This window comes from Cyprinodon tularosa, unplaced genomic scaffold, assembly GCF_016077235.1.
Source record: "Cyprinodon tularosa strain WSP-4 unplaced genomic scaffold, ASM1607723v1 ctg176, whole genome shotgun sequence".
Taxonomy (NCBI): Eukaryota; Metazoa; Chordata; class Actinopteri; order Cyprinodontiformes; family Cyprinodontidae; genus Cyprinodon; species Cyprinodon tularosa.
In genome coordinates, this window is record NW_024038582.1 from 167,152 (window position 1) to 193,088 (window position 25,937).

General features: G+C 40.2%; 1 protein-coding gene across 4 annotated transcripts in view; it reads left to right on the forward strand.

The window, feature by feature from the left end:
* Positions 1 to 626: 626 nt before the first annotated feature.
* Positions 627 to 25,937, forward strand: part of LOC119781377 (IQ motif and SEC7 domain-containing protein 1-like) — a 153,271-nt gene continuing 127,960 nt past the window's right edge. For 2 of the 4 annotated variants that reach the window (XM_038281796.1, XM_038281804.1), the window contains exon 1: positions 629 to 1,201. In XM_038281796.1, the coding sequence (XP_038137724.1) occupies positions 951 to 1,201 (251 nt within the window). In that variant the 5' untranslated portion in view covers positions 629 to 950. Of the gene's footprint in view, positions 1,202 to 25,937 lie in introns of all 4 variants that reach the window. The other 2 variants (XM_038281802.1, XM_038281797.1) reach the window with 2 other exon arrangements.

The window sequence follows — 25,937 nt, forward strand, 5'->3', positions numbered from 1 at the left end:
GATGCAAAACCCATCCTGCACCGCAACATATTGTTGCAAAATATTCGAACATAAATTTGCCAAATATAAGAGGAACGTCGTAGTTTGGTGTACAGAAAGCATTTTTGTTTTATTATAATTTAGTTTGTTGCAAGCATTTTATAGTTTGAAGTAATAGAAAATTACACCATATGACAACCATCACAAGGATGTGCAGGACAAGGATGGGCTATACTGTATATACTGCCTTGCACGCTGAAACTAGGAACATTTACCATTCCCGGCCTGGTGTAGGTTGACCCTGAGGTTCTGGTGCCAATCAACTTTTGGCCCCGCTCAGTGTACATTGGTTATTTCCTGGCCACCCTTATAAAAATGTTCTGGCTACGCCTGTGCATTGAAGATATGTTGTGCTTTAGTGAGATGACTGCGTTACTGGGAGCCAAAGCTCATCAATGCAGCAAAGTTGAACCATCCACATATTTTCCTCCTAAACAGGGTCGTTTTCTTTATGAAAACCTTGAGCGCCCTCAGGGAGCCGCAGCTTCATAAAACTTGAGGGCCCCGCCCACTGAATGGCCAGCGTCTGTTTACGAAAAGTGACGGGAAGAGCATGGAGAAATGTCACAGCGCTCTGCCAACAGGGGGAACAGTCAGATCTGAGCGGCCAGTCAGCTGGGTTCATCAACATCAGCTCTACTTGATCCACGGCTTTCCACGCGTGTAGCTTCGCGGTGACCAGGGCGCGCTTGGTCTAGGAACATTTATACATTTATATCTGCGGTTTTTTTTTTTTTTTTTGTCTCTTTTAAAGTGAAAGACTTAAAAGCAAAACAATGACGCGGCGTAAAAGACTGGACCTGCAGAATTGTTGCGCCTAAAGCCAAGCAGGACTAAAGCAGCTGTCTCCCCCACGGCTTCCACGGGGAGAAAGCTCGGCGAAAAGAACCAGATAGGAGTGAAGGGACGACATGGATTGTCCGATCGAGAACCCTACCAGGGCTGCGGAATATCTGAAGGAGCTTAACAAGATCATCGAGACCCAACAGGAGCTGCTGGAAAGGCAGAGAGGACGGATAGAGGAGCTGGAGCAGCAAGTGTCCGACTTGTGCGCGGAGAACGGCTGCCTGAAGGAGCAGTACCAGCGGCACCTGGCAACCTGCAGGCTGCTGCAGGGCACCGGCAGCCTGGGAGCCATCAGGGAGCATGTCACACAGGACAAGTAAGAGATAACATCTAATCATCTCCCTCTGTTCAACTTCAATTAGCCTCTTCTTACCAGCATACTCATCAAAGTTGGGAAATGTCCCCAATTAGAGACTGTCACGCTGTGATCAGCAGTTCATCTGTTGCTTTGGTGGTTAAAAACAGGGCGCTGGATCACACAGAAAATTGCTGTGGTTGGTTACTAAACAGCCGTGGAAATGCGTGAGAAAAACCCTGGCCATAGCAACCACAAGCCATCCCTGCATGTGAGGATGAGCATAGGAGCAACGCATTTCTTATTTTGTCTGACCAACATAGTCCAGCAGATAAAAACATTAAAATAAGTGGCCAAGGCAAGGCAAATTTATTTATATAGCACAATTCAGTACAAAGACAATGCAAAGTGCTTTACATGATTAAAATATGGGAAAATAAAACAGAATAAAAGCAAGTAGGAAAAAAAACTGCAGAAACAAAAAAGAACATTAAAAACCGTTGGACTAAAGGAAATAAAAAAGTTGAACTAATGATGTTTCAGTTGAACTGTTTAACTAGAACAGTCGGACGCAATCCTGAAGAAATGTGTTTTTAGTCTTGATTTAAAGGAACTCAGGCTTTCCGCACTTTTGCAGTTTTCTTGAAGTTTGGTCCAGATAAGTGGAGCATAGGAACTAAATGCTGCTTCTTCATGTTTAGTTCTGGTTCTAGATATGCAGAGCAGGTTGGAGCCAGAAGACCTGAGTGGTCTGGAGGGTTGATACACTGATAGCAAGTCTGTGATGTGTTTAGGCGCCAAGCCATTCAGAGATTTATAGACTAACAGAAGTATTTTAAAGTCTATTCTCTGAGATACAGGGAGCCAGTGTAAGGACTTTAGAACTGGGGTGATGTGCTCTACTTTCTTAGTCTTAGTGAGGACACGGGCAGCCTTTGTTATTTCTATAATTATCTATTAAATCCCCCATGTCTGTCACATTGCACAGTTTCTCCTGTTAAAGCTTCCAGCCATACTTTTCTCTACCACTCATTTTGCTGCATCCACATGATAATTGTTTCTTTTTGTTTTACTATTACATTACCACATCCTTCCTTTAAATGCTTTTTCTTACTGTTCAAAGTATCTCAAGAAGTATCTAATCAGTTATTGTAACACAAAATAGTAGATTTAGAGTCCATATCATCCACCTATTTATTAAAAGTGTAAGGAGACTTAAACTGAATGAGTAAAAAAAAAAGAAGATTAGGTCAAAACTGATTTATCTTTAAGTTTGATCATTCTCTGTTTGTTTTTTTTAATACTAAATGAGAGATGCTCGAATTGTGTGCTAAAAGTGTAAAACCAATAAGAGGCTTTAAGGCAGATGTTAACTTGGTTCTATCATGAGCCATCAGTCAAACTTCAGCTAAATTACATCAGCTTGCAACTGAAATGCTTCAGAATCTGCCTTCTTCGCCAATATGTTTACAAATATCTACATATATCCAAATAATTATGGTGCCTTTGGTGTTGCCATTAACTCAAATGGCCACAAAGCAGTGTATGGGAGTAAGCAGTTTATTTTTTATTAAGCGTTTTCTGAATAGTCTGAATGTTTTGAAATCCTAACCTAATTTACCGGCTGTGTGTTTTTGTTTTTACTGCCACAGTCAGTTGTTTATAAAGAAATACATCTCTGGATAGGCTCTTTAAATGCTCTGGATAAACATGTTAGTGTCTGTGAAATGCTGTTAAAAAAAGAAAGGGGACACAGATCCATTATGCAGTTATGCTTCAGGCCAGGCAGTGGGTTAAGCTCCAGGAAGAGCAGAGCAGACTGGGTTACCTTATGAAGCATCTGGTTATAGTTTCTATAAAAGATCTTTTTAGTCCGGCACCATCAGGATTGCCCTCCCCAGTTAAAGCTGAATCCCCAAAATGTCTCTTTATGCAGACATTTGACTGAGCTTCTGACAGCCTGCAGGATCATGTGATTGTGCCTGACCTTTGTCTCCAGGGACATGTCCATGTCATGGGGATCAGTGGCAGCAAATCAATATTGTTGACTCAGGGGCTGTGGTTCTTTACTGGTTGATAAAACCCGACTCATGAGATTAGGCCGCTGACCTTTAGCATACTTCCATCTGTAAATCTCGCCCTGGCATCATGAAGGAGCATTCTGTGGGGTTTCTCCAGAAACACTGTGTTTCCATCTCGTGACACTGAAAGGTCTCAGTAGCTGTTGAATATTTGAGTTGAGCTTTGGTAGGCACATCGCAAACATTACTTAGAAATGTGTTTACCACAGCAACGCCTGATGGAAATGTAACAGCTGTTTGGTTTGGCAGGATGAATTATTTAAAATGCTAGTTATAGAAAGTAATTTATAAAGACATGGCTGCCTTGGGTGAATCTTGACCCAGAGAGCTGCAACTTTACACTTTACATTCACAGTGACTTATGAAAAAGGGTTTTTATTTATTTTATTACTTCCTCACAGTTTTACTATAAATGTATGTATTATTCAGAGGTGGGTAGAGTACCCAAAAAACTGTAGTCTAGTAAGAGAAGCATTATTTCATCATATTTTTACTCAAGCAAAAGTAAAAAGTAGCCATCCAAATAAAAATCACTCAATCAAGAGTAAAAAAGTAATTGGGAACAAGGCTATTCAAGTACTGAGTAACTGATGATAACATCTGATTTAATGTGTATATTTGCAAAACATAAAGTTAGCTGCTCATTTTGAAAATGAGAAACAAATCAATATATACCATTCAGTAATTAAAAAATCATTTCGATAGTATGTCATCGATGTAGGTGAGAATATGGTAAGTTACATACTGTTATATGATATAGTAAACTGCATTTCAAATGATATATAAGGACATAAACAAATGGTAAATAACATTAAAACAATTAAGATGGAGTACTAAACAGATGTCTCAGACATTGTGTAGGTGTTTGTCTCTCTGCTGCAGTTTTGTGTTTTTTAAGTAAAGTTACTCATGATGGGTAGCCTGACATTTTACTTAAGTAAGAGCAGTGATACTTTATCATATTTTTACTCAAGTAAAAGTGAAAAAGCATTGTGCAGAAAAACTACTCCTTAAAGTAAATTTTTCTATAAAAGTTTCTCAAGTACATGTAGCAAGTTGCTACCCACCAATGGTATTATTGAGGTTCAGTGTGACTAAGACAAAGTATTGTACAATGGTAAAAAAAAACAATTACCTTCCTATCAACTTTATGCTTGAGTTTTTCACTGCAGAAAAACTCAAGCACAGATTGGCTGTATTCATTGGTCTGTATAAATGTCTGTTCAGTAATGTTCACCATCAAACCTGTGATGTTTTACAGAACTTTTATAGAAATATGCTTGAATGAAATTTCACAGTTGGACTCCTGCTGGGAGTTGTATTTAGGGGTATGAGGGTAAAGGGGACTGAATCACTTAGCTTTCCACACTATTCAGGGTCTTTTGGGGGTTAAAAAAAAATACAAATCAAATGTCCAATTTGTTAGAACCATCTCACCGTTTATGGGGATTTAAATATTAAGATTCAAAGGGTATAAATATTTTTTCAAAGCACTATGAAGTTCTTGTAAGTCACTTCTTGGAATTGAAACTGTTTAAGCTGTGAACAGCGAGAGAAGACAAGATACCTTTGCCTTAGTTCTTTGTTTATCTTCAGGGTTTCCCCAGAGACATCAATACTAGAAGTCTTCTCCTTATCTGTCTTTCTGTGCATATTTTCAAAGTGACTACCGAGTAACATGAGCAATGCCAAAAGGCATGTAACTGAACAAGTTTTACATTTTATCAAAAAGCCCTGAAACCAGCATTAATCTTAGCTTAATGCGCCTCATCCAATCTCTTTTACTGCCCAAATCTTGTGTTTAGCAAAGTCAGTATGAATGCTAATTGATAAAGGAACAGCATCTGTGACATTTATCATAAATGTCAATTATCTGTGTTTTCATGCACTCTATTTTTCTTTCTCAGGCTTTGACTGGTTGTGGTTTTTTTCTTCGTTTTGTTTTGAGACAAAATGTCTTGGAGTGTATAAATGATGACGTATATTTGGCCACATTATTAACTGAATAAACACTCAACTGCAAAAGAAGGATCACATGTCTGAATATCAACACTATCTTCAAACAGCAGATGGTTTAACACACACACTCAGGACCTTGGCTTTGGCTTTATTTCCTCTAAATAAATGCCTTGCAGGTTAGTGAAGACAAAGCATATCCGGCTTCTAGCGACATGACACGCTGAAGTATTTTTCAACAATACTCCAAGAATGTAGATACAGCTCTGTCTGAGCTTCCTATTCCTTCTTCAACGTGATAGTTGTTACTTTTCTGAATGATTGGAATGAGATTAGTGAAACCACTAGGATTTCTTTCTTTTGCATAAATTGCCTTTTTCTCAATGGGCTGTCTGTGGGAATATTAAGTATCCACTGGATTAACAGAGCTACACATTTTTTTTTCTTTTTGTTTTATATCAAACAACTACATCATCAGCTTTTGAATATTTCAATCCAGAAAAAGGATTGATTTTGGAGTAATTAACAAAGCTGATTTAGTAGCGTATGTTATTCTCAGTAAATTTGCTATTTCCTTTTCAGGGTTTAGCTTGTAAAAAGAGTGAAGTTCTGGGGCTGTTAGTCCAACATCAGTCATGTTGGGTAAGCATAGGAATAACTGTCATTCCTCAGTCCCTCCCAGCATGATGAGAATATTTGTTCATCCAGAACATTCTCAATCCATTATGTTTTAACTCCTGCTTTCAGTGGTATACAAAAAAAATAAATACTATTAATGAAATTATGTGTACCCATCACCTTTTTAAACATCTCCTTCTGTACTACTGTATGTGAACTCCACATATGTACATAAAAATACACATAAAAATGTACTAGAAAATTTATATCATCGAAGACCGGTCATGGAAAGTTTCAACTTATAAACTGAGAATATTTTACAACACTATTGTGTTATACCCTTAAAACCAGAAATACTTCGTAGATTTTCTGAGTGACAGCGAGAGCCACAAGTGGTGTCTGACATGCCAGTTTTGAAAAAATGGTATATGCAATTTGGGAACTGGCATATTCCGGTTCCCTGCTGGCATATGCTGGTTCCCAACTAGCATATGCCGGTTCTCTATTGGCATATGCCTGTTCCCAGCTGGCATAAGCCGGTTCCCAAATGGCATATGCCGGTTCTCTACCCACATATGCCTGTTCCTAGATGTCATAAGTCGGTTCCAAACTTGCATATGCCGGTTCCCAGTTGGCATAAGCCGGGTCCCTACTGGCATATTCCGGTTCCCTGCTGGCATATGCTGGTTCCCAACTAGCATATGCAGGTTCTCTATTGGCATATGCCGGTTCTCTTTTGGCATATGCCGGTTCCCAGCTGGCATAAGCCGGTTACAAACTTGCATATGCCGGTTCCCAGTTGGCATAAGCTGGTTCCCTACTGGCATATGCCGGTTCCCAGTTGGCATAAGTCGGTTTCAAACTGGCTTATGCCGGTTCCCTACTGGCATATGCCGGTTTCCAACTGGCCGGTTCTCAACTGGCATAAGTTGGTTTCAAACCGGCTTAGGCTGGTTCCCTACTGGCATATGCCGGTTCCCAACTGGCATATGCCGGTTCCCAACTGGCATATGCCGGTTCCCAGCTGGCATATACCACTTGCCACTTTTGGATCTAGGTGCTGCTGAAGTTTCTGTGTAACTCTTTATGTTGAGGCCTACTGAGTCTAGTTCTCTGCCTTTTGTGGTTCCACAATACTAGCCTAAGTTCTGAAAGCGCATGTGTGTCTTGGACCCCACTGGTTAAGAAAGGATCAGACTTTGTAGGTTTATCAGAATCTGAATTAATTTTTTTAGACTATAATTGTGCGTACGTTTGAGAAACTTGACTTTAGTAATAGCGGTCACAGCATACATGCATCACAGTTACCAGTTTATATCTTATGAAAGCTTTTGTTTTGAATGGACTATAAATTGAATATGTGAATGGAAGTTTCAGCCCAAGATTGTCAGTTGATGAAAATTATTTAAAAAGGCTATGAAATGACAATGCTTAATTTTGTCTGCTGTTAGACAGCAGCAGAATTTACAATCTGCACAATTCCTTCCAATCATTTTGCCACATATGAAAGTTAGCACATCATCAAGGGTTTACGTACTTTATATATAACAGAACTTGAAAAAGCCTTTTAATTTCTTCCTGTGTAGATCCATGAAAACAAAATATAAATATAGCTTACAAGATAAGAAATATTGTGACTGTAGTTTGCCAAGTTAGTTTTCTGAAGTAAATCACATGCGATTAGCTTTATGTAAGAAACTGCTTAAGTATATAGTATTATTAGTAGCAGTAGCTAAAATGCTTTGAATATAACCTAATCAAATGATATAATTTTTGTAATCAAAATTTTGGATAAGAACCTTTTGTTTATTACTTCATCTACTTCTTATGACCAGTATAACACTGGCATCCGCACAAGGTATTTTGTAGTTTGCAGATGTCTTTTTAGATATCAGTACTCACTACACTAATGTCTGAGTCTGCTGAAACAGCATTTTAAAGTGAACCTGTAATGAGGTGTAAAAGCTAATGGCCCTATGCATGCACACGGGGTAGCTGGGTTAAAGGCTGTGTTGTTTCCCCTCCAAATTTCCGATCCCCTAAATACAAAATCCATTTCTTGCTGTAAATCGGAAAGAATCCAGTTTGGTCAAATCTTTTCTTTTTCTCGATGTTATAAAAAGAGTAGAAAAGTGGAGTTGTCACAGAAATGCAAAGGCTTAAAGCCTTGGAGGACAAAGTTGATACTGATTATTTTGAAATCAGTCAAACCGATACCCAATATGTGCTGCCGATTGTTTTAGTTTTTCTCTTACTAGGTTGGCTAGTCAGACTAATTTAGGCCATTAGTGTAGAAAGGAGCAGGAAGAGCCTTATTTCAAAGGCGAGACTAACAGAGTCAGCAGAAACAGTTCAGAATCAATCAGATAATTGCAGATGTGCTCAAAGACATTTTTTTTTTCCCCATGAAAATGATCTTGACCTTTTTGGAGAAATATTCACCCCTAAGAACAACTAGTTGAGGCCCACTCAGCACCAACAAATCTAGCACTTGTGTTGGCTGACAGCAAGTTTTTTTTTTTTTACTTAGATCTACAGGGATTTTGCAGAAATGTGTAGTTAACCTGAGTTTTTTTAAGCATTGAACAGCTTCCAGTCATGCCATGCATCAGATTTTTTTCTTGACTTGGGTTAGAATCTTAAATGGCCTGTATTTATATAGTGCTTTTTCAAATCAGGAGACTTGGAAAAACTACATTCAGTCATTCACCCATTCACGCACAGTGATGGTGGCGAACTTTTAGCCACTGACAGTAGTGAGGCTGCAGCACACTGGCGCCATCAGTAGGTAATGTGGGTGAGATGTCTCGCCCAAGTACATAACAACACTGAAAGCGGAAACCGGGGCTTACATTAAATCATCAACCCTTCGATTTCAGAGCAAACTACTACATCCAACGCCGCTGTCGCACATTATCTTACATGTTATACAAATGTGGTGTTATTTCAAACCATTCAGAGGTTTGCTATGGATTGTTGTTCTGTTGCATGCATTATCCAATCTTATTTTAGTCGAAGGTGATGAACTGATGGCTGAAATTAAATTATCTTTCAGGATTTTATAGTAGACGGAATAAATAATTGCTCAGCAAGTTTTTTTCGTTAAATTGGAGTTTTTTTCGTTAAATTGGAGAGTGGTCAATATGTTCTTTTTGTTCAGCAGTGTGTTCACCATATAAATATAATCTTTTCTCAGTCTTGTTTTTTTTTTTACTTTAACTGAAGCAGCTGAAGTCTGCAGTGCTGGGATATGTTGCTCATTGCTCTAGATGCTGATATGCTTCTGGTGTAATTTTACTTTTTCATATAGAAACAGGTTGCTTTAAATAGTTTGAAAAATCATTCATTTTAAAAATTATCCCCCAAAGTCAACACTTGAAAACTGCAAAATGTAATGTGTGTGATAATAGAATCTGTTTGATGATCTGAAACATGTAAATAGGACAAAACAAGCAGAAACAGCAGAAATCAGCAGGATTTTCACAGTACTGCATATTTAAAGCCTTAATCTCAATTTCCTTCTTCTTTTTGTTTTTAAATACCTACCTCAATATGGTGCATCCTGTTTGTTCATACTTTAGGTTGAAAGAAGTGAGCTGTGCTTTCATCTCAGTCAGTTCTCCACTAACATATTTCAAAGTGTCTTTTCATGTTAGAAAAAAATATATAAAAGAAGTAAAAAAGAAGACTGTGCTCTGCCAAACGTGAGTACTTCTTCAGCAGTGAGTCCCATTAATGTATTTGCTGCTATCTTGGGTGGGTCTAAAATTGGAAGCTCTTCCCCTCATGTTATGTTTCTATTTCTTCTCGTGAACCTTTTTTTAGAAACAAAGGACAGAGAGCCATAAATGTGATGCGCTACAGATCGCCAAGCCGTTGTTGCCAAGTCAACAAATTTATCTGTGAGGTGTGCAGAACAAGCTCCTGTATAATATGGTCAGTCCGGTTCCAGGGCTGTGCATAGAGGCTGTACAGGTTAAGGAAACATAGCAGTGAGCACTGATCCTTTTTATAAACTACCTAAACCATCCAGGGGAGGTTGTCACTCTAAATGTTTTAAATAGGATTTGCAGCATTTTGGGATTAGTTAACGAGAACATACGTTAGATCCTCCCTGTTTACATTTCCCCCTTCAATAAGGTTTATGCTGACCATCTAGTTTTCTTTTTATGAATTCTGGTTATTTCCTAACTTATCTACAGGTCTTTTTGCCATATAAATCAAGTATAAAGTCCCTTCTGGCAGGTCCTGATGAAAGGTTGCTGCTGGTTTAATCAGCGTGCATCACTCATGATGTGAACCCGGCTCAGGAGTTTGCAGGGGTATAGTGCCTGCAATCCCTTTCATTTCTTATCTCCAGACTGCTGGATGCACCTGCCTGCCCATATTTAGAATTCAAACTTTGTCCCAGGCCGAGATAGCCAGCCGAGTGTAAACAATATTTGGGATGCTGACGTGATCGCTGGAGAGATAACTTCTTCAGCTGGGGATGGAAATCGGCTGACATACCATTTTCTGTTTCCAGAAAAGCTGTGTTTGAATGCAGAGCTTCAAACTAGAAGCTCTTTAATGCCTGATTTGGCAGCTTACTTTGTGTTGTGCAGAGAGAGGCATACTCGTTGTTTCCTGACAGGATAAAGGAAAATCAGGCATCAAAAGGACATCATCTTTAAAGCTGTTTTTATTTAGGTAGAGATTTAAATTTCTTATGAATCTGAGTGAGTAAAGAAGCAAGATTAGTCTTGAAGTATCAATTATTAATGAATGACGTGAGAGATCTTTACAAACCTCAGCGCCCGTCCTGTTAGAGCACTAATGAGCCTTTCAGCGCCAACAAATGAGCATCAAAGCTCTCGAGGTGCTGATTCATCTTAACCTCGTGGCGTGAAAAGACGTCTCCCTCTCGTTGCCATTTCTAGAGATTTGGGAGGACTGGCGGTGCATACAGTAAAACCATGTTTCATGGAAGTGTTTATGTTCACCTCCATTTTTAGTTGTCATTAAACTGCAATTACTTTGATGATGAGGCCCTGCAGTTTTTATGTTCCCAGGGAGTTCAAGATGCTGAATAATTATACAAATACCAATTTTAGATAGAAAATGAACCTCATAACTGTACCCCCTACCTCGTTTTAGCAAAAGGTTGGACAGCTCTTCAAAACTGTTCCTTAAAAGTTGTTCTATTTAATTCAGTTCATTTATGTAGCGCAAATTTACAACATGCCATCTCAAGGCACTTTACCCGGAGTCAGTATGGTCAAAAATTTTCAACAAGCAAAATCCATATATTGCATCGACTTATTGACTTGCAAGACATTTTCCTCCTGGATGAGCTTACTGTGATTATTTTTTTCACTTGCATATTTTTGTTGACTAATATGCCAGCATGCAGCAAAAGTGGAGAGGAAAATCTCCCTTTTAACAGAAAGAAACCTCCTGCAGAACCAGCTCGGTGTTGGCGGCCTTCTGCTGAGGCCGACTAGGGTTCAAGGAAATAGAAACTAAAGTCAATATAGTATTCAAAATAATGTTAATATAACCACCTTCGAAAGTGGACTTTTGAAAACGTATTTTTACTCCATTTAGCATTGGTATATATTTTTCAAATTATCTTTTTACACTATACATAAAAATAGACAGAATATGATTTATTATTGCCATGCTTTATACACATGTTACCAGTACTTTGCATCAAGTGCCAGTAAAGCTAATGATTTTAAAATTTGCCTTGCAAAATTGGCTTAAAACCGTTGTAATAACATGGAGTAAAAATAAGCCCAATGTATTCCAATGTATGTAGAAACAATTATTCATAGTTTTTCAAAAACAGTGCAATTAATATCATACTGGTCATAAGATAAATTTATTCCAAAATGGAAGCAACCTTAAAAGTTTATTCTGCAGAGGATTATAGCTTTTTTTCATCTCTATCAGAAGTGTAAAAAAGGTTATTGTTGTTTTCTTTTGTTAGTCTATCTGCTCCTCTTGCAATGTCACATGTAGCATAAAGTTGGCCAACTATAGTGTTAAAACAGTATTACCTTGATAATATTTTGGACTGTTATGAGTTTAATTTTCACACTTGTTTTTTTTTTTTTACTAAAAATTGCACATTTGTTGAAAGTGAGGAGAGTGAATCATCATCCTTTGTAGCCAGCTAACTGTCAGTGTGCAGCAAACGATGGGGAGGGGACAGTGCAGTGTAGTGCAATTAGATACTTCATAAAGCAGAAAAAAGCCCATTTCACTCGCTCTCCTTCTCTTGTATCTCATTGAAGGAGCTTAAAACTGGAGAAACATTGTGACACATTTCTTTTTTTATTTATTTAAACTATTTTTTATGTAGCTGCTGTTGATCCATGTGTCCTTTGAAATGATTTGGTAATAAAAATGTTTAGAAAAATAGTTTGGCTGATTTGTGTTTCTGGAAATGTTCTCCTAGTTTACAAATCAGACATATTTGTTCTTCATGTGAACAGATAATGTTATTGTAATGTTTCTTACCCTAGCAGTGAAAAGTTTTTTTTCAAATCATTTTCAGTGTGTATCACTTCAGATCATAACATCTGCTTATGTAGAAATCTTAAATATTTTACTTGAATGGGAAATTAAACATGTGTTTAGCTGCTCCAACTGTTTGTGTTCATAAATTAATAACTTTGCTTTCCAAACATTCCTGCACCATAGTTGGAATAACATTCTAGGACATCTTCTTATTCTTGTATTAATTTAAGCAACATTTTGAAAAAATAATAAAGTATTCTGTTTTTCGCTGTGGATCTCGTCTCCGTCTAATCTAGTATTAGTCATTTCAGCTGCTCCCTTCCACAGCAGCTTAAACTTGGTTGCGCTTCTGTTTAAATTATACAGTGTTTATAGCAGATTCATATGTTCCTATCGACAACTGTTAAAGTACTGACGCTCTGCCAACTGTGTTCTCAAGTGAAATTAAGATGTACTTCCTCCAATATCTCAAATATTATATGCTGAAGTTGGAGAAATTAATCATGATTGTGCAGCAAAATTAAACTTCCTGTTCTTTTCTTAATGTATTTTCTAGTCTCTCGAAACAACACATATAATAAACCGCGCCTTGGTTTATCATTGCTACATACAGGTTTGACTGAAGCATGAGAACGTCAATAAAGAAATGTAAGTTTGTAATTGACTGAATTCTCCTGCTGTACCAAATCAATGCAGTTATGAATTCTTTGTAAAAACACCCAAAGACACATAAAAGGACGCAGAGGAGTTAAATAGGTTTAAAATTAGGTTGATTTTGAGAAAGTAACTTTACAGGACTCAGTTTTTAGAATAACCTGAGGTCAGTGGGTGGTATTGCTACCATCATATGATATTAATTTTGCCATGTTTACCTGAAAACGTTTTTGTTTATGCTAGATGTAAAGAAATGGAAACAGGACATCAATTCCCATCCTATAAATTATGTCTCTGTATTATATAATGCATGTGTAATTGAATAATGAGTTTAAAATTTTAATTTTTTTTACTGTGTCAGGACAGGGTATGTTACTGGTGCCTTGACTTTCATCTCTTATTTTGTTTTGGTTTGTTTTTATAATTGCCTTTCCATCTGGGGAGCACAAACAAAAAGCGGCCATTTGATTATTGACTGAATTAATAAGAAAAGGGATCAAATTGGTTGTTTGGAGCCACTGCAGGCATTTGCTCTGTTGTGATAAGTGGCTCTTTATTGGAGCAGAGGAAGTATCTGAATACTGTATGATGGGAATAGGTAATGTTTTCTGTTTGATTCACCTCTAGTGGACATTGTGCAATCCTATGGTGCCCCAGAGTTGCAAATCTCAAGCAGCAGGACTTTTTTGACTTGTCCAATAAAACATCTAGGTTATTTTCATTGAGCTGATTAAAAAAACGATGTGCTACTCTCAGATGGCTTGGAAGGGACTGTTGTAGTCACATTGATTCAAAGTTTTCTATCTAAGGAAAACCAGTTGATTGCATTGACTCATTGACTCGAAGGCAATCCCCCACTTTAAGCATGCTTGTAGCGACAGTGGAGAGGAAAAACTCCCTTTTAATAGCAAGAAACCTCCAGCAGAACCAGGCTCAGTGTGAGCGGCAATCTGCTGAGGTCATCTGGGGTTCAATGAGACAGAAGCAGAGATACAGAAAGAAGCAGAGATACAAAAGGCAACTCTAAATCAGCTCCACAGGCTGCCCTTTCCAGGAAACACACAGGCAGGCAGACAAGCTCTGAGCCAGCTCCCATGTCAATTCAATTTAATTCAGTTTATTTATATAGCGCCAATTCACAACACATGCCATCTCAAGGCACTTTACAGTTCACCAGATCTTACAGTCAAATTGATTCAAAGTTTTCTATCTAAGGAAAACCAGTTGATTGCATCGACTCATTGAATCGAATGCATATATGAAAGTTATGCATTAGGAGTGTTTCAGGTGTTTGATTTTGCTTTATGCATAAATCTTCTTAAAACCTCTAGTTGTTTTATAATTACCTCTTTTATTAGTTCTAATCACTGTGTCTTTTTTTCTTTAATGTAATTTGCTGCCCGAGGAAACCTCAGCTGCCCTCACTAAGCCCCTGGATGGAGCCTGTGGACTGGAGATTGGCAGGTTCATAAACAGTTCACCCCCAGCCACTGTAACAATGTTAGCATGTGTCTTGAGGCACCCACAGTAGGAAATAATAGCATAATGGAGAAAGCCACTTCTTGTGGCTGGTGCTGTCCACTCATTTATCCGGTGATCTGCTGAACAATCAGAGTGCCACGCAAAATTTATGAGCACCAACTCTCCCGCTCTTCAGCAAATGCCTTCTAATGAAATACCCTTGATAGATTAATGAACGCAAGAATGATTTGCATTCAGACTAACCTATAAATCTTAAGCAATGGCCAAAGATAATTTGCAACCTGTACTCAAAATCAGCTGCATGCTGCCTTCATCTGTAAGGTGCTGTGTCTCTCCTTGCCTTGTTGGTGTGACAGCAATCCTGCTGGAAGACAGCCAGCCACCGCTGACCCATTGTTTCCTCAATCACGTCTTTAACTGAGAGTTAAAAAATGTTTTGTGGGTGTTGATGCTGCATGTGCCTCAAGTGGAAGCATAACTAAAGCTTAATGAGCCTCCCTTTGTATTTCTCCTTACGTATTACAGCTTTATATGGCTGTTGGTAGGAAAAGCTATACTAATCTCAAATAGTTTTTTGTAGATTTCCTTCTTGTCTGCCACCTGGCCTGTCTCTGTTTGCACAAAAAACACACTCTCTTTGTTCTCAGTCCTGGATTTCAGTAGTAAAAATGAAAAAGTGTCTTGGACCAGCTCACCAGCTAGCAGCAATGGGGCTTTAAAGTGAGAGGAGCAGTGAGGCTGAGGGAGCAGCAGAGGTGATAAATCTGTGAGGGTTCAGCTGCAGACCTCACTGCAGGCCACTTCTTGTCACATTTACAGGCTCCTTATAAAAATGCCATAACTAGGTGGGGTCTAGTTTCTGCCATGGAGGTAAACCGAACTTTTAAAAAGTTCAGAACCTCTAAAAGTTCTCCGTCATATCCTTTTTCCTTCCTAAAGTCAGAGAAATTACCAGAGCGACTGATGGTACCTGTGTCTGTAAGGAGCAGAGATTATTGCAGCGCAGGCATTAAAGAGGCTATTACTGTTGTTTACTTACAAAAAAAAATGTCATATTGTTTTTGTTGCACATATCAGAAAATATGTAAATGCCAAAAGGCAATAGGAATAGTCTACACTGATGAGGATGTACCTCACCCTATTGGATTTCCATCATGTTTGGCCATCAAAGGCAGAAAGAGACCAATCGGCTGGACAATTGTTATTGACAAGTGTGAATACCTGACACCTGAACTAAAATATCCAAGCAATCCTAGCTCCTTTTGGTATCTCACACACTAATACTGCAAAGCATTAGTTGCAATTTGTTATGTTATGCAGCTGTTTCACTTTAAAAATTGTCTGATAAGCAGTTGACTGCATATAGCCCATATAAACACCTATCTTGTAATACTTGTGTTTAAAGGAACAACAGAAGAGAATTTCATTTTGTGCATTAAGAATTTTAAGTCACCAGATTAAAAAAAATTATATTATACTTTTTGTTTGAATTTGCATATCAAGACCAAGTTTTGTCATTAGAAATTTGAATATCGTTATGCTACATTTTTTCTGTAGACAGATTATTATTTTATTTTTTATTGTTGTAGATAAAGAACTTATAGGTTGTCTCGCTTTCTGGTTTGATCAGTAACAAATGAATTTCACTTAATGCTCAACTGATTTCTTTTTATAGCTATATGAAAGATTTATAATAGCATGCAATGTTCTTGCCTGCATATTAGAAATAAAAGAAAAGAAATGTTCTTTTGAATGGTTTAGTGATGGAAATGACAGGTAAAAGGCTTTAAATAATTGAATCCTTTTTTGCTGTAGTCTAATTTCACTTTCACAATTTCAATTTCACTTTTCATTGAACCGTTTCTGTGTTTATTTGGTCTATGTTTAGGGTAATGGTTCCAGTTTTCAGGTTTCAGTTCTGCAGGCCTCCAGATGAGAATTAGTTTTCTCAGATAACTGGGTATTAATGTTTAATATACTATGCTGCATACTCTAACAGCATTCCCAAGGTTCTTGTAGAAAAAATAATCTTTGGTCTCATCTGGTTACAGCACCTAGATCTAACTTCAGCCTAGTAAAGCTCCACCGTGTTCATTCCATGCTCTTTCATTAATACACACTGTAATCAGCGCTAAAGCATCACACTTGAAGGGGCCAGAAGGCCAAAGTGTGGTCGACTTGTTCATTCTTTATTTTTTCACAGTTGAACCAATTATCCAGCTCGCAGCTGTCAAAACCAGCTGATGCAGCAGCTGAATCGAAGGCAATTTGTAGCGTAGTACCTGTGGAGAGCCGTTTGAAAGGCTGCCACTAGTTTTCTGCCAGGCTGGGTGTGTGTGTGTGTATAGCTGACAAGGTGGAGGCTGAGTCAACAGCTAAACACAGATGAGGATCTACTGCTTCAACGTCTTCTTAGTCATCAGGGAAATATGTCAACACTGACTTGTTCGTCTTACACCCTGCAGTGTTTGGGCTCAAATTTTAGAGAGAAGTAGGTAAAGTCATGTAAACAAGTTAATTTAGATGCTCACAGAGCAGCTACTGTAATTTTTGCTTTCTGGCTGGTGTTGTGTAAGACATATCTGACGAGTACTGCAGTGGCTATCTGGTTTGCATTGTTTTAATTTATTACTTCTAGGTTGTAACTTGTGTTTCCACTAAGGCTGCTGGTTTGTGTACTTATTTTTCTTGCTCTATAAACCCCGGACTTTGTGAAAGACTTTAAGGGTGTGCTTAGATCCAAGCAATATTTTGAGGAATGCAGCCAGAATGAAAGTAAGATTTGCTGGTAAGTCGGCCTCTCAGTGAAAAGTTTAAAGTGTAAAGTTTAGCCCGTTTTTCAGTGAGAACAAATACTTTAAGGGACTCCAAATGTAAACATCAAACCTCATAAAGAAGTTCCAAACTTTTGCTCTCATGGAGCCAAAGATGCCTTCTTTAAGATAATGAAAATATGATTGAAATTGCTGTACAATCAGATTAAAAACAATTGCTACAATTTATAAATTCAGATGATTCTGAATCTGTCTGGAAGACATTTTAGGAGGAAATCTTTTTAGGAGGGGTTTCTGGTAATGTGTTAAATCTTCTGGTTAAAAAAGATAGGAAATACATTACAAGCATAAGAAGCAAAATTGCTATCTGTTGTTTTTTCTTTATTTTTTTTTATTTTTAGATGTTTTCTCTATGTAGTCTACTTAAATATTGACTGTTTTGTAAAATGTAAAAAATATAAAGTATTTAGTGCCATGTTCAACATGCCAGTCTCAAATATGTCAGAGCATTCTGACCAGAACCTTGCTCAGATCATGGACATACAAATGTTATGGTTGGATTTAGGGCTCCAACTAATGATTATTTTGCAAATTGATTAATCTGTTGATTTTTTTTTTTGATTAATCGATTAATAACCGGATAGCCAAAGGTTCCTTCAAAAAATACTTTTTATTAAATTAAACCAGGTGAAACTCAAACCTTTCAACTTGAGGAGTTCTGGATAGGGTATATTGACAGAGACATTGTATTTTTTTTTAACTTAAATTCAAAATGTCTATAGATTTTTTTTACAATCTTTGCATAATTACTGCACAATGTGGGTTTCTCTGTCAGCTACAGGCATGTTTTACAGTCTCTATACTCCAGTTAACGATTAATCGAATGCTAAATTAGTTGACAATTATTTCAATAATCGGTTGCTCGTATTATTCTGATTAATTGTTTCAGCCCTACTGTAGCTGTAATATTGTATGTCAGATGTTCGCTTTTTTTGAAGTAATCTTTATAAACACATTTGGTACAAACACATAACAAGACAAAAGTGAATTTAGTTCAATTTTACAGATAGATTCCAAATCAATAAAATGCATTCCAACTTGGTCATCAATTTCAAATAATGCATACAAATTCAGGTTATTATTTTTTTCAGTCTCTGTCTCCCAGCTTTTACTCCCACACAGCAACAGTGGACAGAGTATTTATTTTTTTTTTTTAACAGTGTCCTGTCTGGCAAGGTGGCAATAATAATTATCTTGATGCCAAAAGGAGCCCAACAGATTTTACTTCCACAAGTGTAGCGGTATCGCAATTGCCATACTGCTCCACTTGTTTCATGTATATAAATTGCTTTATTATAATTATGCAGGGAGTTTTACAGTTCATATGGACACTGCAATGTAAGTAGAGCAGAAAAACAGTAGAAGAAGAAGGAAAAAGAAAAAGAAAAAAACAGGACAAAAGATGAAAGAAAGAGGAGATAGGAAGGAGACAATGACAAAACATTTTCAGTCTGCTTCAACACCTGTAATGAGATGGAGAAAGAAAAAAAAAAAAAAAAAAAGAAAAGAAAAAAGAACAGCACAACCAAAAAACATGGTACGAGATATACAATAAAGCAAACACCTTGAAACTATCGCTAAAGTAATATTATTAAGTCTGACATGTACTCTGTGTTACCTGAAGATATGAATGTGGGGTTTCTGTTTGGAAGTGAATCTCTAAGTACCTGAAGCCTAGCACCTGTAGTTGTTTGTGAGGGTGAACTTGTGCATGTAAAGTTTTAACCATAGAAAAAAATGCTCAATAGTGGTTGTGGAGAGCCGGAGAGGCACACCCCCCAGAGCACTGAGTCCAGCGCCGGGAGACCCAAAGCCCCAGGCGCCCAAGGGGACCCCAGAAGCGAAGGCACCAAGGCGGGGCCAGCCCCAGAAACCAGACCCCACCAAGGCAGGAGGAGAGACAGCCACGAAGAAGCCCACCAGCCACCGCCATGCCGGCGCCCTGGGGAGCCGCGGGGACGAGTGTGCGGGCCCCGCCGGCAGCCGGCCACCCCGAAGTAGGGCCGGGCACCGAACACCAGCCCCCCCACGGCGCCGACCGAAACGCCCCAGCCCCACAGAGCACCGAAACACGCCCCACCCCCCCGCACCAAGCCCCGGCGACCGGCCGCAACACCAACCGCGACCGCACCACCCAGGAAAACACTCAGGCGGACTCGCCCCCAGCCGGGGCCCATGCGCATCCGCCGCGAACCGGCCACGAGCGCCGCGGGACCCCCCCAAAACGCCCCCCCCGGCCAAAAGCGCAGCCCCACCCCACCAAGACCGATGCCAACAGCGCGCAACGAAACACACCGCGCACAGAATCAGCCCGAGAGCAGAAAAGCCGCCCGGCGCAAAACCGCAAGAAGAGCAGACCGCAGCCGGCGCAACCACCCCCTCCAGCAGCCCGAGGGGCAGCACAAAGCCAGAGCGGAGCGAACCGCGCCGTCCCCCCACCGGACGAAGCCAAAGCAGCCCAGCCACGTCCGCCGCCCCCCCCCGCAGCCCGCACCAGGCCCTGACACGCGGCCAGAGCAGCTCCGCCGCCCCGGCCCCCCACCACGCGCCGGCCATAGCCACTCCAGGCCCCCACCCGCCCCGCAGCCCCACCCGCCGCGATCAGCGGGAACAGAGCAGCCCCGCCATGCCTCCAGGAGGGAAAACCCACCCGAATACCCAGCCAGCGCAGCCAGCCCGCCCAGACCGGCCCCCCAACACTACCCCCGCCGGAGCCGCCCGGATCCCCACACACCAGCGGCGCGCCGCCAGCAGGACCCCCACCCAGCAGGCCCGCCCGCCCCCCGAGAAAACAGACATGCCAAACCCCCCAAAGAAAAAAAAAAAAAAAAAAAAAAAAAAAAAAGGAGCCCCCACAATGCGACAGCGGACACCAGACACCGACCCGCCCGCAACCGCTCCCCCCCACCGAGGAAGAGAAAAAAAAAAAAAAAACATAAATAAATAGGTAAATAAATAAATTAATTAATAATTACAATTAAAATAAATAGGCAAGAGGAGAAGTGCGAGCGGAAAAACCGGAGCCCAAAACAGGACCCAAGACCCGCACCCCACCATGCCGCGCAGCTCCCCCCCCCCCCGAACCGATACCACAGAACCGGCATAGGAAAGAAACACCGCCCAGGAACCGGCATCGTAGCGAAGGCACCGGCACCGACCCCGAAAATCCCCGAACAACACCCAGCCCCACCCCGAAGCAGATCCAGTCCCAGGCCCCAGGGATCCGAGGCCCCAAGGGCACCCCATCCCCAGACAGGAGCCCCAGCAAAGCCCCGGCCGGCCGGGGCCAGCGGAGAGGCCGCCAGGAATGAGCCAGCAGTCCCCCGGGTATCCACCCCCAGCTCCACCAGTGCACCGGTGAGCCCCGACGCCAGCCAGCGGAGGGAGAGCAGGACGGGGGGAATGGGCTCCGCACTTAGCGGAGACTTGAGATGTATTTGGGAGAGGGTGCGGTTGAGACCCCAACCTGGGAAAAAAAAAAAAAAAAAAAAAACACACCATCTCAATCATGCCTTCCCTCCCTAGTGCCCCCAGTCGTACCACAGAAAGAAAAAAAAAAAAAAAAAAAAAAAAAAAAAATTGAATAAAATAATAATAATAATAAATAAAGAAAATAACAACGCGGACACACATTCACACATAACACTCACATCCAATAATACCAGGACCAAACACCCGGTGACACCGGTGGTCGGTCCCGGGACTATCGGATGACCCCATAAGTGAACCTAAAATCCGGATGTGAGGGGAGGGGAGCGGCGACACCGCCACACCAACCCATCTCTTTCCTGCTTCAAGCCCGGCCCCCCACCCCGCACACGGACCGTACCACCCCCAGCAAGAGCCCCCCCCGGGACCGGGGCCCACCCATCCCGCGCCGGCCACCCAACCAGAACCGCCCCCCCCCCCCCCGAAAAGAAAGAGAAAAAAAACGAAAAAAAAAAAAAAAAACCTTCAACCAGGCACTTCATGCCTCTCCATCCAACCTTCTTTGGGGAGAGCAGAGGTGACAGCCCCGCCACCAGCAGGCCACCTAGGCCCCGCAGCCAGCCCCAGCCAAAACCACGGACCAGGTGGCCCGCTCTTCCTCCAGGCCCCAGACTCCAGGCGGCAGCCGGAGAACAGGGGTGTGAGAAGACCCCGATCCTCACTGCGCCCGCTCGAATGCGGTGTTGTTGCGTGTTGCTCTCAGATGCAATTAAAACTGGGAGTACCAAGAGGGGGTGTCCGGCACACTCCACCCCCCCTCCAGGAGATAGACGGTGCCAGCACACCCCCCCCCCTTCGACAACCCTCAACCCTCAATGTCTAGATGCGAGAGGGGATGGAGGAGGCCGACCGTGGTGAGGCCCATAAAATAAGCCCCCCCCCCGGTGGCCCTGACCCCCACCCCCCGAAAATGCCCTACATAGATGTGTGTTGTGAAAATGATGTATATGGAAGTGTCTAAAATGCAAAATAAAATTGGGGTGGGGGACGTCATCAGAAGGTGTGGCCCTCCAGTAACGACCCCCTCCCCAAAAACCTACATGTGTGGCCGAGTGATGGAGCAGGCAGAGGGAGGATTTCGGGGATGGGGAGCAAAGGACTGGGGTGCTTGCTGCACTCCCAGGGAGCCAGCTCCCCCGCTGACTCCAATAGGCACCCCCACAGAGTATTTTATAGTCTTTAAATTTTCCAGCATACTGAGCTTGTGTGTAGAAACAGAGGAATGAAGAACGCCTTTTTAACAAAAGGAAACTTCTTTCAGAACCAGAATAAGGACAAATGTGGGCAACCATCTACCACAGCTGTCTGAGGGGTTAAGACGACCATGCAGATTCGTACAAAAGAAACAAAAGTGCTGATGGAGGATAACTTTTTACGTTGGAGTAAATGGCACCAGTAGCATCTTTAGTGTCTTTATGTAGGAAAGAAATCCAGCAAAACTATTTTATTTTCATAGTCTTTTAAGTTCTCTTTCAGGCTCTCTTGGTGCTGGTGAAACCGTTTCCTGTGCCGATGCTGCATACATGGTCCTGCATCGTGCTGCAGTGGTCCAGGCTTGCAGTTGTTGGGTTAGCATCTCCAAATGAATTTCGCCGCCTCCTCTCAATCACACTGAGCTGCCAGGAAGGGAAAATATGTTGCTTATTCTGCGTGACAGTACTGTTTTATCCCTCGCCGACGTCTGAACTTTCAAGAGGGCTGACTCTCATGGCCCTTCCCAAATGGTTGTCCAGGCTTATCTATAAACCATTATAAAATTCTTCGCCTATAAAAAGCATCTGATTATAAGTGGCGGTAGTAATGCACCAATATTACATGTATGTACATGTAGTCCTTGATATCAGGCAGTAAAAAGAGCATTTGTTACATAATGTCCCTTTAAGTTTTTATTTTTTTTAAGGAAGCTAAAATATTTTTCTCCTTTTCCTGCTTTATTTTGCTGAGGCAAGATGACTCATAATCCTTATTTGCTCATGAGATTGTTCTATGAAACAATCAATAAAGTGTTACAAACCCAAAACATGATGCTCTCTCCCAAACGGCAACTTTTCTCCCCATAAGTTTAAACAACAAAAGATTTCACCCTTTACTCAGGACTAAAAATGATAATGTATTCAGCTGTTTTGACTTTAAGTAAAGAATAAGTGTATATGAACTTATTTTAAAATAAAAGTCAGAGGGTCAATAGGGGGTCATTTCTTTAAGTCCAGTTCCTCTACCGGTTCATCTCACATTGCGTGATGTTTTTCTAAATAGTGTATTGCCTGGTAGTGTAGTGTCAGAGTAAATGATGAGAAATCAGTGTAGGTGAAAAATGTTTGTAACAGTTTCCAGCTTCTTGGAATATTGTGTGTGTGGGGTGGGAGGGGGTGCGGGGCATGTGGCTTTGTTTGTGACGGTTTGCCACCCTCATTTTTCTGGTCCAGACAGCTATAGAGGGTCACGCACCAGTAACTCCATCCAGATGCTACACATAATATGAGAAACAAACCTCCACGGAGGGCTGCTCTTCCACGGGTTTGTGCTGGTGTTGTTCTGCTGCATTCTATAGGAAACATGACTGCTGGATGTATGTCGCAGCAAAGACCGTGCAGTAAATGTGCATTTCAGAAGTACTTTACCGATATATCATTTGAAAAAAATAAAATAAAAACTACATTAGGAACAAAATGTTTTACATTTTATTATGACTGCACTGTTCTTGGAAAATGTATCCTTTGAAATATTGACAATAAATGTAAAGCACTGTAAGTGATGAAGCTGTGCAGAAGCCTATGAGCGTTAATGAGCTGAATGTTTGCAGGTTCATTGATCATTTTGTGACATTGTTATGAATGGAGGCAAATGCACAAATACATTTTTTATTTTGTCACAGATGAGTTTTTAAGGGAAAGTTAAAAACATCGGATAGGTTAAAATGCTGAAGGAAACTTAAAAGGGTTAAACATGTTCTTATTAGGTCATTAAAAGCCATTAGCTGCATTTAGCACAGGTTTGGGTGATTTGGGAGATAAGTATGCCGTTGTATATAGTTTTAAGGTACTAATAAACCACAAAAACAATAAAACACAAAGCTTCAGTTATGGGTTGTTTGTAGCAAAACATGTCATGGCTAACCACCCAACACTGCTTGATTTAGCCTCACATTAAATCAAATCAGAATTTATTCACAAGTAAATCAGGGGCCTGTTTAAAATATCGCTTGAACTTTGGTTGCAAAGTAATATTAAACATTACCCAAAGATATTAATGTGAAAGATCTGGTCAAATAACCGTATAACTTTATGTTAAATGCATTTGATATTTTACACAACCCAAATACCGAAAGTTTTCCTTCAAATATGAAAAATGTAACTTTATTTCATGAGTACACCTTGTTCCAAAGACACCGATCCCTTCACTTGCAAACTCTGTATTCAGTTTTCATTGCAACACTTTATTTATTCTGCCATAACGTTGAATTTAATCTTTCTTTTTCCTACATTTGGAATGCTAACGGCACATTATTAAAGGTGATCCGCTGATTTAAAATTTTTTTTTGTAAAGCATTTAACTGATAATGATTTTAGCTGATTTCAGTTGGCCATAAGCAATTGCAAACTGTTTGTGTTGGCTGAGTGTGATGCTGTAAAGTTTGAGTTGTGGGTTGTTTCTTTTCATAACATAAATATAATATTTTTTAACTTTAATCAGTTTAAGTCTAACTATTTGATTTCTAAAAAATACACATACAAATACACAGCTACACTTTATGCAGCTTTTATTGCTGCATCTTCCCCTTCTTCTGGGACAGAATCCCCAGAGCAACCGTGTTTGGAAACAGGGAGACATCTGGCTCATTTAAAGAAAGCTGCATGCAGGCAACACTGTGGTGTCCCTGTAGCGTGTTGCAGATGTTTGTCTTGATCTGCAAACACTGTAGATGGTAGGCTCTGAAAGCAATACCTAACAGCTTCAAATGATCATAGCTTAAAAAGGGGGTTAAGACACAAAATATTTTAAAAGAGGGTTGCATACATTATACATGCCATATAGTACAGAACATTAGCTCACTCTGGTTGCTTGTGATGAAATTATTGTGGCCTGTTGGTTCATAATATTTAATTTCTGTGTTTATACTTCATTTTTGCTTTTTTTGATGAGTCAACAAAAGGCTTTGTGTATATTTACCATAGCATGTCATAGAGGTATGACATTTCATACGTGCAATAAGTAAACAAGGAAGAACTACTGACATACAGTATATTCTATCTGTAAGAGAAGTAATGAAGCTGAGCAAGTCAGCAGAACCAAGCAGATGACTATTCACACAATAATGAGTGTGTCCAATGATGGGGAGTGGCGGCCTAGTGGTTAGGGCATAGAGCTTGGAATCCAGAGGTTCTGTGTTCGAGTCCCACTCCCACAGACTGACACTCTGGCTCTCTGAGGAGGACCCCTATATCCCCACACTGCTCCCCGGATGCCCCACAATGGCAGCCACTGCTCCCTGAGGGGATGGGTTAAATGCAGAGGTAAATGTCTCCAATGTGAGACCAATAAAATTCACTTATTGCTATTATTATTATGGCTCCCAGTGCAGAAATTATTTTTAGGCTTAGAGTGGACTATGTAAACACTATCAGGACAAACTATTGCTGTAGATTGTTTATTTAAAGATGAATTTTAGTTTTCTGTTTTTTAGAGTTATAGCAGATGACTAGGTCTCTTTAAAATAGTAAATACCATTGTGAAAATTTTAATCACCTTATTTATAGCAGACAAGTCCCACTAATAGTTGACACTGTTATTTGAGACTATGGCAGCAAGGGAAGACAGCAGGTTAAGTTCGATACACAATCTATCTTTCATAGTCTTAGGCCAAATTAGAAAACATGGCAATTTTTTCCATTCTCGGAACATTTTTAGGATAATATCATTAAGATAGTTGAGTAAAAATGTAAATGTTGAAAAAGATTGCTTTTTAAATATACATTTAGTGAATTGGATGCCATTTGTTCCTTAAAATAGGTCCAGCCTCTAAGGGCATTAACAAAATCTACAGATGAAAACTGTTCAAATAAAATCTTCAGGTTTGTCTGGAAGCTTAGCTGCAAACTTTCTGACTATCTGCTTCCCTCCATATTTATATCTTTTATA